We start from the raw sequence: 11380 nt of genomic DNA, 5'->3' as shown, positions 1-11380 counted from the left end.
GCTGCTGTGTGCCCATCCCTCCACTTTAAATTCAGCATGATTGGGCATTCTTAGGGGTGTGTCTTTTATCGGACCTCAGTAACCTAGGTAACTCGAGTAAGTCGCCTGCCTTTCCAACATATCAAAGCCCTAGAGCACTCTTTAGAGCCTTCAGAATCGCCCTGCACTCCCATTTTGCTAGTGGGAGTAATTCACCTCCATAATTATGCACTTCTCTGATGTTTACGCTACTTAGATGTTAAATTGCTTCCCCAATGGTGTGTGAAGTCACTTCTCTGATGTCCTGTGACTTCACTTCTCTGTGATGCTTGCAGCAAGGGATTAAGGGCATATAAGGGCTCTATCAAATAAGGGCTTTATCGCTGTCGTGATCTAGTGAAGGCTCAGGAACGCAGCTGCTGAGAAGCCTGTAACTGCGAGCAGGGAGGAGTGCTCAGGGGAAGGAGAAAGGGGGGTTGGAAGCTATAACTCCACGAAAGTTTCCTGGAATGGGGCAAAATTGGGGTGGTAGGCTGCTCTCATAGGGAGCCTTCAGATGCTGCACTGGGTAATCAGGAATTTTGGTTTCTTCACTGAAAAGTGCCCATATTGGGAAACATGGGTTGGGAGCGATAACTCCATGAAGGTTTGCTGGAATGCGGTGAAATTGGGGTGGTGGGCTGCTCTCATAGGGAGCCTTCAGAAGCTGCACTGGATAATTGGATGTTTCTAGAGAATTATGAATGGAGAGTAACTAATTCACAATAATATAGTAGCAGGGGGGACCCTGGACATGGGCCAGGAAACAAGCCTCTCTCAATGGTTGGGCAGCCCCTACCCAACTGATAACGTTCAGTTCTACTCCCCTCAATCCAACCCAGCAGTATGGTTCTTTCAAGCACCGTGTGACCCATGAAAACCAGATTTTAAAGGTGCAGTAAACTCAGCTTTTCTTGCTTCATGGGTCCCTGATGGACCAAAGCCGATTCCATGAAAATGTGGATAATACTCAAACACGCTTCTCATTCCGATGTTGTAATGATCCCGCCATGGTTCTTGCTTAGCCATGTAGCTGCTATATGACTGTTTGCAGGATGCCTAGTCCAACTATGGTAAATTGCACTAAAGCCCCATCGAAATAACTAACTTGTGACAAAGGCTGCAATCCTGTGCACTTACTTGGCAATAAACCCCACTGAATTAAGTGAGTAAACATGCATAGGACTGCACTCCACTTCATTTAACGGATTTCAGTGGCACTTTAGAATGATTAATTTTAGTTGGATTGGGGTCAAGAGGTTTAAGCTTCCACAATAATTATTTTCCCCAAACTCTTCAATCAGAATCCTTTGGGGGGTGGGGAGGGAGGGAAGTACAAACTTGCTTACATTTCCTCACTAGGTCTAGCTTAGAGCTGTGTTTACAAGGTTGGTGTTCAGTTTTTAAATAATTTATAGTTAAGGTAACGAAGGAAAGAGGTACACACATCACAACACAATGAATGCAGTAAAGTAGCATCTGATGCTCCCTTAAAGCTGCCAAAGACCCAGCTGGCATGTAATGGTGGCAAATCATGGGTTAATGAATTAGTTGTTGGATTAACTGTGGGTTGTTTAACCCACAATTAACCTATAGTGTCCAGGTTTGGATGTCACATAGCAACCTCTAATTGGCCCGATCAGAGGTTGCATATGCAAAATGGTGGCGGAACACACCCGGCATGTGCCATGGCAAGTCATGGATTAATTTTGCATATGTAATCTCCAATTTGGCTGACTGGAGGTTGCTACGTGATGTCCGAACCTAGCTGCTGTAGGTTAATGGTGTGTTAAACAACCCAGTTAACCTAACAATTCATTAACCCACAATTTGCCGCTGCTGTGTGTGAACGAGCCCAAAGTCTGGCTGTATACAGATTTTTTCACTCTCCCGAAATGTTAGCTGTTTAGGACAGACAGTGCAGCTGACCGAGGATTCTCCAAGACAATAAACCCGAAGGTGGGGAAGCTGTTCTCCACCATTCCTGACCACTGGCCAGGCTGGCTGGGGCTGAGGGGACTTGGATTCCAACAACATCTGGAGGGCCAGAGGTTCCCCATCCCTAGACAAAGGAGGTGTTTGCTGGTAAGGTTTCAGGGGCAAGGGTGGTCTGCTGTCTCTCTAAACCACTTTTGAGCTTCCCAAAGCATCTGGCTGGGCCACTGTTGGAGACTTTTGGTCTGATTCAGCAGGGCAGCTCCTACGTTCTTTGTACCTGCAGGCCTGGAATGGCAGTAGAAGGTGTCACGAGGTTCTGGCTGCCGAGAGTGTGCGAGGGGTGGTGGGTGGCTCGCCAGTACACCTCCAGGTACTCCGCCAGGTGTTCACAGGCATCCTCCAGCTGGTTCTCATCCAGGATCACATCAAAGAGTTCCTTGGGGAAGGGGTGAGATGGGGGAAAGAGATGGTGAGATGGACAAGAAAGGCCCTCAGTGACAGAGTAGTGACACCAAGAGACACTGACAGTGGAGGAGCTACGATATGGGGCTTTGAGTGTTCAGTGGTGAATACAGGTATAGGGTACTGGTGTAACTTCTAGCAACGGTACAGAACTCCTGCCTTAAGCTGTACGCTTTAAATGTTTCCAAAAAAACTGGAGTGGGGTGGAGGTGACTGCATTCTGAGAATATCTGTCAAACGAGGTATGGGCAGTGCTTAATTTCCATAAGATGATGCCAGAAATCATCTTTATATAGGAATTACTGCCTGGTAGGATGCTCCTTAATTCTGAGTGCGAGAGGCCAGACTGCTATTGCTCAGGAGTGTGGGAAAGGCACTCTGTATACGCACAAAGGCCCATTTATCATATAATGTGACTTCTCAGCCATTTATTTCAAAAAAGGGCATGGCCATAGACAGCAGTGGTACCTGCCAGAGGTTTCTCCTACTTATACCCATGGGGGTGGTACAAGGGGGGCGCTGTGCCAAAGGGAAGAAATCAAGCAGAAGGTGGCGTTCTGAAGTAAGAGGAGGCACAGCAGGCAAGTGAACAGCATGGCTGGAGCCATGCTCAAGAATCCAGGGATGGGACACACCCGTCTCCGAAACTCACCGGAGGACACTGCACAAGCTTATCCGCTGCCATCATCTGCACGTTGAGATGCTTCACCTGCGATTTCCCTCTTGACTTGATAAGCCGCTGCAGCACCTTCCACCAAAAAAGAACACAGAGCCATAAGGCGCCGAAGGAACCATCTAGATCGGGGTGGGAAATTTGTTGTCCTCCTCTACATGTTTAGGCTTTTACCCTAAAGCAGGGGGTGGAGCTGTGTGGCCCTCCAGATGTTGCTGGGCTGCAACTCCTATCCGCCCTAGCCAGTGTAGCCAATGGTGAGGAATGGCAGGAGTGAGCCAAAACATCTGCAGGGCCACAAGTTGCCCAGCCCTGATCTAGGGCTAGTGTAAGAGATTGAACAGCAAGGCAGCAAGTCTCTCCTGCGATGAAACCACTAGGTGGCCTTAGGCAAGCCACTTCCTCTCCACTTCAGCGCTCCATCCCTGCAACTCCTACATTCTGTGAAGCCAGCACTTATGAGCCATGGGGCTCCTACAACTTATGAGCCATGGGGCTGTAAGGGAATAGTGGCAGAAGGAGAGCAGAGACCATTGGGGCTAGTGGCTGATGTTAGTATCTCTACTCAGGGCCGGCCCTATCGTTAGGCACAGTGAGGCAACTGCCTGTCATGAAAGGGCAGCAACGTGTTTGTTATTTATTATTGCTGCATTTTTATTGCTGCAGCAGGGAAAGGAAGAGGGGCTTGTGGGATTTTCTGCCTGTGGTGCCAAAAGAACTTGGCTGGCAGTGGATAATGTGCTCTTTGTCTTGGGAAGGAGGAACGCTATTTACTGCTTCACCTCAGGCAGCAAGGTATCTTGGGCCGGCCCTGCCTCTTCTGATGCTGTTGCTGTGAAGATCGGTGGGCACGCGAGTACCACATGTCCCAACACACCCTCCTGTAAGGGTACGTGTTACGTTGGAGATCCGTGACTGGATCCTCCAAGTGTTTTTTCTTTCAATGAAAAAGTAGCTGCCACCCCACCCTTGCAGCTGCATTTCATTAAAAAAGAAATAAAAATCAGAAAACCCAATCACAGGTCTTCCAACTAAAATATAGTTTGACCTGACGACACTGAGGTTTGACCTGGGTGCCTTGCTGATTTAAGAGTGAGCCCTCTATGACAGGACAAAGGGGGCGTGCACTGGCATGAGTGAGAAGTGAACTGAGTTTGCACTTTTCTCTGGCTTGATACCTGAAACTGGAGTGGCCCAGCTCTCCACTTGTATCTTTAAATCGACCACTAATCCCGGGAGGAGGCTGCTGCAGTTTCTCCCACCTTACACGCTCACACTTCACTGGCCTTTTTGCCCACTACCCTCTGTTGTACAACACGCACCTGGACTACTGATCATTAAAGCAGAAAATGGAGGGGGCAGACAAGATTCAGATTCAGTGGTGGATTGAAAGGAAATGTGTGTGGGGGGGGGAATCTCTGGACTGTAAACTGGGACAAGCCCTGAGTTGAGATGCTAATTTTGTGACGGAATGGGAACCTAAAATCTAAGCAGAAACCAGCTTACCTAGCGCCATGGGGCACAGCCTAATAGCAAGCAACCAACACTAGGGGGCAGTAAAGAGCACAAGCGGGAAAGCTGCCATTCAGAACTGGCCATGCTTCAAAGCAGCTGCCTGAGAGCGGCCCTTTCCCCCCTGCTCACCTTTGGGGAGGAGACCTTGACGTAGACAATGATGGGAGCCAGTGAGGTTTTGGCCAGCTGTGCCGGGTGGTTGATGGTGTCAGCATCCAACACCACCAGCTGCAGTGACTTGGCCAGTTCAAAGATCCGCTCAATCTCGCTCTGGACTTCAGCTGTGAAGGAGATGGAAAGACGGTGAGCCGGATGCCCCCCTCTGCCAGACACAGGAAACCAGAGCCCTCTCTGTCATCAGCAACCTCCCACACACCTACAGCTTCTCTTGCAGGCTGGGGAGCCTCTAAGTCACAAAGGAAAGTGTGTTCTGAGCATCGCAAGAGGGAGTGAAGGGAACCGGGAGCTCTGCTCAGAAGCCGCTTCCATTAGGATTTCCTCTCCCTCCACTGTCATCCAGGAGCAGCCATGCCATCAGGCTGCTGCAGAGGGAAGGAAGAGAAGCAGGGCCACGCCATCAGCTCAGCTGAGAGGCCACTAACGTTTGGCTCCTCCTCTCCTTGAACTGTGTCTACTCCAGCTGGCTGCTAAGAACTTTGTCACTAAGACCTAGCGCCTGGGTTTGCTTTTTCTCCTCTCCCCTTCCAATCTATTTTCCTTTTGTCTTGTGTCTCTTTCAGTTGTAAGCTCGAGAGCAGGAGCTGTCCTGTTAGTGATCTTTGTGAGCCACTTCAGCAGACTATTTTGGCTGGAGAGCAGGATAAAATGCTGTAAATCAGTAAGTACATGAAACTGGGCAAACAGCAGGATAAGAGGAGTGAGTCTGGAGAGATGCACAGAGTTGGGAAAGATAGGAGAGGAGTCAGGGACTGAACAGGGGAAGCTGGGCGGGGTGGGTGGGGAATGGACCCCAAAGTTCAGAGAAAAACAAAAGGAGACCATGAGAAGACAGTTGGTTGTTTTGTTTTTACAACCATTTTTAAGACAGTTGAACAAAGGTTTGAGAGAGACATTGCTTCCTGTGGTGTAACATAAACTTATTTTGTCCCACTGTTACATCCACTCAAAACAGGTTCTGCAGGTTTTGTATTTTAAAAAAACTGCCAAGCCTGTACACTAAAAGGGAAAGTGGGATGAGCATTCACACAATGAGCAGTGATTCCTGTTTCAAACTGCTTTCCACTCTCCAGAAAAACTACTACTATGTCTCCAGTCAAAACTGAAGCAAGGTTGGAGGTAAACAATAGTCTTTGGGTTGGTTTTTTTTCTAAAAGGAAGTTGGGGTTCAAGAGAGCCTTGCTTCTTCTGAGCTGGTGGAATTGCACCGACTAAGGCTCCAATTCTATACATGCTTCTGAGTTGCCTGTATAGGATTCCACTGCAAGAGACCATGCTATGTTCCAGGAAGTCCTTAATTCAAATTTCACATCTGCCATGAATTCACTAGGTGACCTTAAGCAAGCCACTTTCTCTCAACCCCTGTGGAAAATCTAAAACTGTTGTGTAAAATTTACAAATGCTGTAATGCAGAATTGTTACAACTATAAAGGTTGTCTGGGACTGGTGAAAAGGTTACCTGAGGCTAGTTACTGAGCCGGTTCACATTACACAACTTATTGATAACACCTAATCTTATTTTAGTATACATTGTAAGTAGATAAGATTTTAATCCAAAGCTAAATACATTTGTCTTGTTTTTAAAATAATTTCTCTGTGCCTGTCCATCCTGAATGGCAGCCTAACAAGCTGCTACTTTATTTCACGTATTTATTATTTTGTCCCACTGTTACCTCTAGACAAATTGTTCACGTTTTTGAAACAAAGGAAAAAACCTCGCAAAATCTGTTTACCAGAAGTGAAAGTGGAACAAGCAGCCCCATCCCTCTTTCAAACTGGCTTCAACGTTCCAAAAAAATTATTATTCATCTCCAGGCTGAGGCTGGAATTCCATTGAAGTCAATGAGGCTTACTTCTGAATAGACAATTAAACGATTGCACTGCTGGTGGATCTTGTGACAATTACTACCCTTCAGTGCATGCTTCTGAAATTCTGCAAGCTGCCTTGATGGGCATAAAAGGTATATAAATAAATACAATGTACTGGCTGTTGCAGGAGATGGAGAAACTCAAGCCGGCAGGTACATTCAAGGAGACTGACGAGGATGCTGATCCAGAGATCCCAGGCGAGTTCATGTGATCTGGTTTTACAGTGCAATGTCAATGTGAGGTGGGGGGGAAAATCTCTCCAATTCTAGCTTGCAAGGTTTCTCGCTCTTACAAACATGTTCCTTACAGGGTGTGACCATACTTGGAATACTGTGTACAGTTCTGGTCACCACACCTAAAAAAGGATATTGTATAGTTGGAAAAAGTGCAGAAAAGGGCAACTAAAATGACCAAGGGGCTGCAGCATCTCCTCTATGAGGGGAGGTTATAACAGGAGGGATGGAAAAAAGGAGGGTAAGGGGAGACATGGTAGAGGTGTACAAAATTATGCATGGTGTGGAGAGTGTGGATAGGGAGACATTTTTCTCCCTTTCTCATAATACTGGAACCTGGGGTCATCCCATGAAGCTGACTGGAGATATTCAGGACAGATAAAAGGAATGACTTCTTCACACAGAAGTTAAACTATGGAATTAGCTATCACAGGATGTAGTGATGGCCACCAATTTGGATGGCTTTAATAGTGGATTAGACAAGATTTATGGAGGATAAGGCTATCAATAGCTATTAGTCCTAATGGCTATATGCTACCTCCAATATGCCTATGCACAACAGTTGCTGGGGAACACAACCAGGAGGGTGCAGTTGCACTCATGTCCTGCTTGTGGGTTTCCTGTGGGCAGCTGATCAGCCACCGTGAGAACAGAATGCTGGACTAGATGGACCCTTGGTCTCATCCAGCATGGCTCTTCTTATGTTCTTTGGGTGATACAGAGATACAGACACATGATCCCCTCTATGCCATTTGGGGCTTGCACAAGCACATTCCCGTATGTGCAACTGCAGAGATACCGCGTAAGAAGCAACAGGACATTTCACATACTGTGTCATCTCTTTTCTCACCCCCACGTGAAATTATGCATTTCTAAGAACCAAGAATCATGGAAGAATCAGGGGAACTTTTCACATCACAGTACAATTTGCTCTGCTTGCGTGAGCTCACCCTACGCTGGAGCAGGATCACTGCCTTAGAACAAGAGCAACCTCAGAGTGCACGTCTGAAAGCTTCCCAGATTATTAATGTACATGTAGGCAAGAGAGCAAAGTAGTTTTGAAAAGAGATTAACATACAAAACAATTTGTTAGAAGTGAAAGAGGCCTGCACATACTAAAATTCATGTGAGGGTTCTTGCCAAGCTGTCAAGCCTCTAGGGATTTAGATTAATGTGTAGCCAATGGCAGCTCCCCAAAGCAATGAAAGTTTGACTTAAAAACACTAATGAGGGTAAGTTATCTCTAAATGCATCCTGGTCTTGTTTCTACATTGCCTAATGATTCCAAAAACTACAATTGCTATGGAGGTTAATAAGGGGCTATAAAGATGATCATTAGCATCACAGTGGCCCTGTTTTCCATCTCCACATTTAACAGGTGAAATGAAATAATTTACTAGATTAGATATTCATAATCACAATACTTGATTCCATTAGTCTCTTCCTATGTCTTACTCATTTTGCCCCAGGTGCATGGCTGGATCATCCATAATTTGCTGCTGATGAATTCTGCGACACCATGACCTGGGCTGCTTCCAGATGAGCATTTATTGTGGAATCACCATGGCTCATTCACTCACATTTTATGGGAGGTCCACATGACGTCATCATTGCTGTGTAATCCTCCTATGTTTTCCCAGCAATTCTCCCGACTTTATTCTTAGTGAGGAAAATCCATTAAGGAGGGAAAGAGCAGAACTGCAGTGCAATCTCTTTGAAGGTGCGAACAGGAAAATGTAGAGTCAGGGCAGGGTGGGAGGAGGTGTCCTTGGGAAAGGGGGATGATGTATTGAGGGTTCCTCTCCTTCCCTGATTGCTTGCCATCCATTTCCTGTTGCAGAGCATTTTGTGACCTGCAACGCATCAGCTCCTTTCCCGGTTTCCCCTAAAGAGTTTTACCTTTTACTAGTTCTTAAAAAAATAATAAATGTCTGAATGCATTTGGTGAAGCAGGTCCTGCTTCTGACTCTCCAAAGGGACATTACCAACCACTTAACTGATTGCCTCCTGACTAAAAGTGTTTCCTCCAGGCATGCATTGCTGTTAACCCCAGTGCTGAAATCACCAATTGCAGGATTGCAGTTTGCTTGTTGTTGTTTAAAAACGTGTGCATGTCAACGCAAATCTGATGAAACAGAATTATGCAAAAACCGTAAAATGATATATATGAAGTCACAAGATTGTGTTCCTAAGGAACGGAAGGGGGATCCGCTCAGCCCTTTGCGTCTCTCCAGCGCTGAGATTCCTTGGGATTAGGGCAAAAGCACAGCCGAATGGGGATACATTGCTTGAAACCTGTTGCTGAGAGGAGTGGAAGGGAATGCGGTCAGCTCTTTGCCTCTCTCTCCTAGGGCTGAGATTCCTTCGGGGCAGGGATGGGAACATGGGCCCATCAGATGTTGTTGCATTGCAACTCCTAGCATCCCTCCCCTCTGGCTATGGCTGATGGGCACTGCAGTCCAACATCTGGAGGGCCACACGTTAACCCATCCCCTGCTTTAGGGAAAAAGCCTAGCTGAATGGGGATACATTCTCCAAACATTTCCATGCAGCAAGGAACTCCAGCGCTTGTTTTTACCAAAGAGGGAGAGGGGCAAGATGTCTACTTCAACCTGCAGTTTTCTCCCTGCCCAGCTCAATTTCAGTATAGGGTGGCCACTTAGAAATCACCAAAAAAGAGGACACGCATCACCAAAAAAAGAGGGCACCAATTTGCAAAAAACCCCGTGTGTTAAATTGTATGTACAGATGCAAATTTAGAAGTCACTATAATTGAAATAGTAATACGTCTCACCATAGCGTGGAAGGATTTGACCAGACGACCTGTGTGTCTGCCTGTTTAGCCTGCTCTTCAGGTGCTAAGTATTGATGGGCAACCGTTCTTATGGCTCTTTATCTTTAAACCGGAATTGGACAGGACAGCCTTCAAAGAGAAGACTGTTCTCTGTAAAAGAAATAGGGCGACTCTATTTCAGTATTTGACCCAGGCAGGGAGGAAACTGCAGTTCAGGCCAGCCAAGCAAAACAAGGTACAATGGGAGAGGGAAGCAGGATCCTGGCTTAACAGGCAACATTTTCTTGTTTTAAAACAGCAGAGCTGCAAGGAAAAGGACAAAGGGGGAGGGGGGACGAATTCCTTTCCCTGCCCACACAGCTATGGCCCATCACACTAGTGTGGATGGAACATAGCAGGGCGTATGCACAAAACAAGGTGCAAGTGTATGGAGAGCCCGCTGCATTCTGATTGTACCCTATGTTGGAAAAGCAATTATTTTGCAACACTAGGTGCTTTCCATCTGGAAGCCGCCCTGGAAGTTCTGCGTCGGCAATACTAGGACAGCCTTCCCCTACCCGGTGCCTTCCAGATGTTTTGGGCTGCGACCCCCAGCATTCCTGACCACTGGGCCGTGCTGGCTAGGGCTGATGAGACTTGACGTCACCAACATCTGGAGGGCACCAGGTTGGGAACCCCACGCTAGCGGGAGGAGCAACATGCTAGAAGGAGGCAAACTACTCGCCTGCCAGCCCCTGTCACTGTCTGGGGACCAGATGGGACTCACCGATGCTGGACCGGGTCGTGGACCGCTCAATGATGACCCGCTTGCCTGGGTTGTTGAGCACGGAGCGCTTGGCCAGTGACAGGTCAGCGGTGACACGCGTGATGGAGATTCTGGAAGACAAGATGAGAGGCAACACGTTCAAATTAAGCATGTCAGGCAGCCAGTTACAGGTTCTAGCCAAAAAAGGAATGTACAGCCAAACAAAACAAACATTCAGAATATACAGATCATACGCAATAGGCAAAGTCCTTAGACCAAAAAATTAGCCTCATAGGCTTGCCAGAGCTGGGAGGCCTTCCCTGCAAATTTGGCTGTATTAAACATAACAGGCTTAACTGTGCTAGACAGCAGGGATTTGATTTTATCCATATCACTATGAGTGGCTACCAACTAGATTTGTATTCCTGTATTTTCCCTTGGTGTATCATATAATTTACAGTATGATATATCATGCACAGTATCCTCAAAACCATCTGGCATCTACAGACACAGAAGCGCTGCTCTCCGGGGATGTTCTTGTATCTCCCTTCCAAAAAGTTGGTTTTCATTGTCTGAAAATGCAGGGTTATAAAAGCCTTGCACAGGAAGGGTGAAGTAAGTAAGCGCAGATAAATATTTCTCTTCCTCATGCTGGATTTTTAGAATGGGAAAAGCTATGAGAAAATCTAGATATCCCGGTTGCTTCAAGGTCCAGCCTAGCCAATAATTCCTGAAGCTGCTCTGTAAGGCTTTCCCGGCTAGACTGTATATCAGCAGCTGTCAGAGCTGAAGGCAACAAGCACATTACCCCAGACTCCCTTGGAACATGGGAACAGAACAGATGAAGCAGGATGAACAACTCTTCATTTCAGAGGAAGGGTGTCTTACCTGCCATCAAATCTGTGCTTGAGAAAGTCAAAGAGAGCTTTCTGCATCATGTCTGTCACCTGGAAGGA

At 46.8% G+C, this 11380-nt stretch overlaps 1 protein-coding gene across 3 annotated transcripts in view; it reads right to left on the bottom strand.

The window, feature by feature from the left end:
- CACNB3 (calcium voltage-gated channel auxiliary subunit beta 3) overlaps window positions 1-11380 on the bottom strand; it is a 74522-nt gene that overhangs the window by 3149 nt on the left and 59993 nt on the right. For all 3 annotated transcript variants that reach the window (XM_084836990.1, XM_084836991.1, XM_084836988.1), the window contains 5 exons: window positions 11313-11371; window positions 10446-10555; window positions 4736-4887; window positions 3071-3166; window positions 2234-2392 (listed from right to left, as the gene is read on the bottom strand). In XM_084836990.1, coding sequence (XP_084693116.1) covers window positions 2234-2392; window positions 3071-3166; window positions 4736-4887; window positions 10446-10555; window positions 11313-11371 — 576 coding nt within the window. The remainder of the gene's footprint in view (window positions 1-2233; window positions 2393-3070; window positions 3167-4735; window positions 4888-10445; window positions 10556-11312; window positions 11372-11380) is intronic.

The sequence above is a fragment of the Heloderma suspectum genome, chromosome 2 (genome assembly GCF_057233095.1).
Source record: "Heloderma suspectum isolate Gila_16-S chromosome 2, 16-S_ref, whole genome shotgun sequence".
Lineage (NCBI taxonomy): Eukaryota > Metazoa > Chordata > Lepidosauria > Squamata > Helodermatidae > Heloderma > Heloderma suspectum.
Note: the sequence above shows the minus strand (reverse complement) of the source record. Positions and strands in the feature narration are given on the sequence as shown.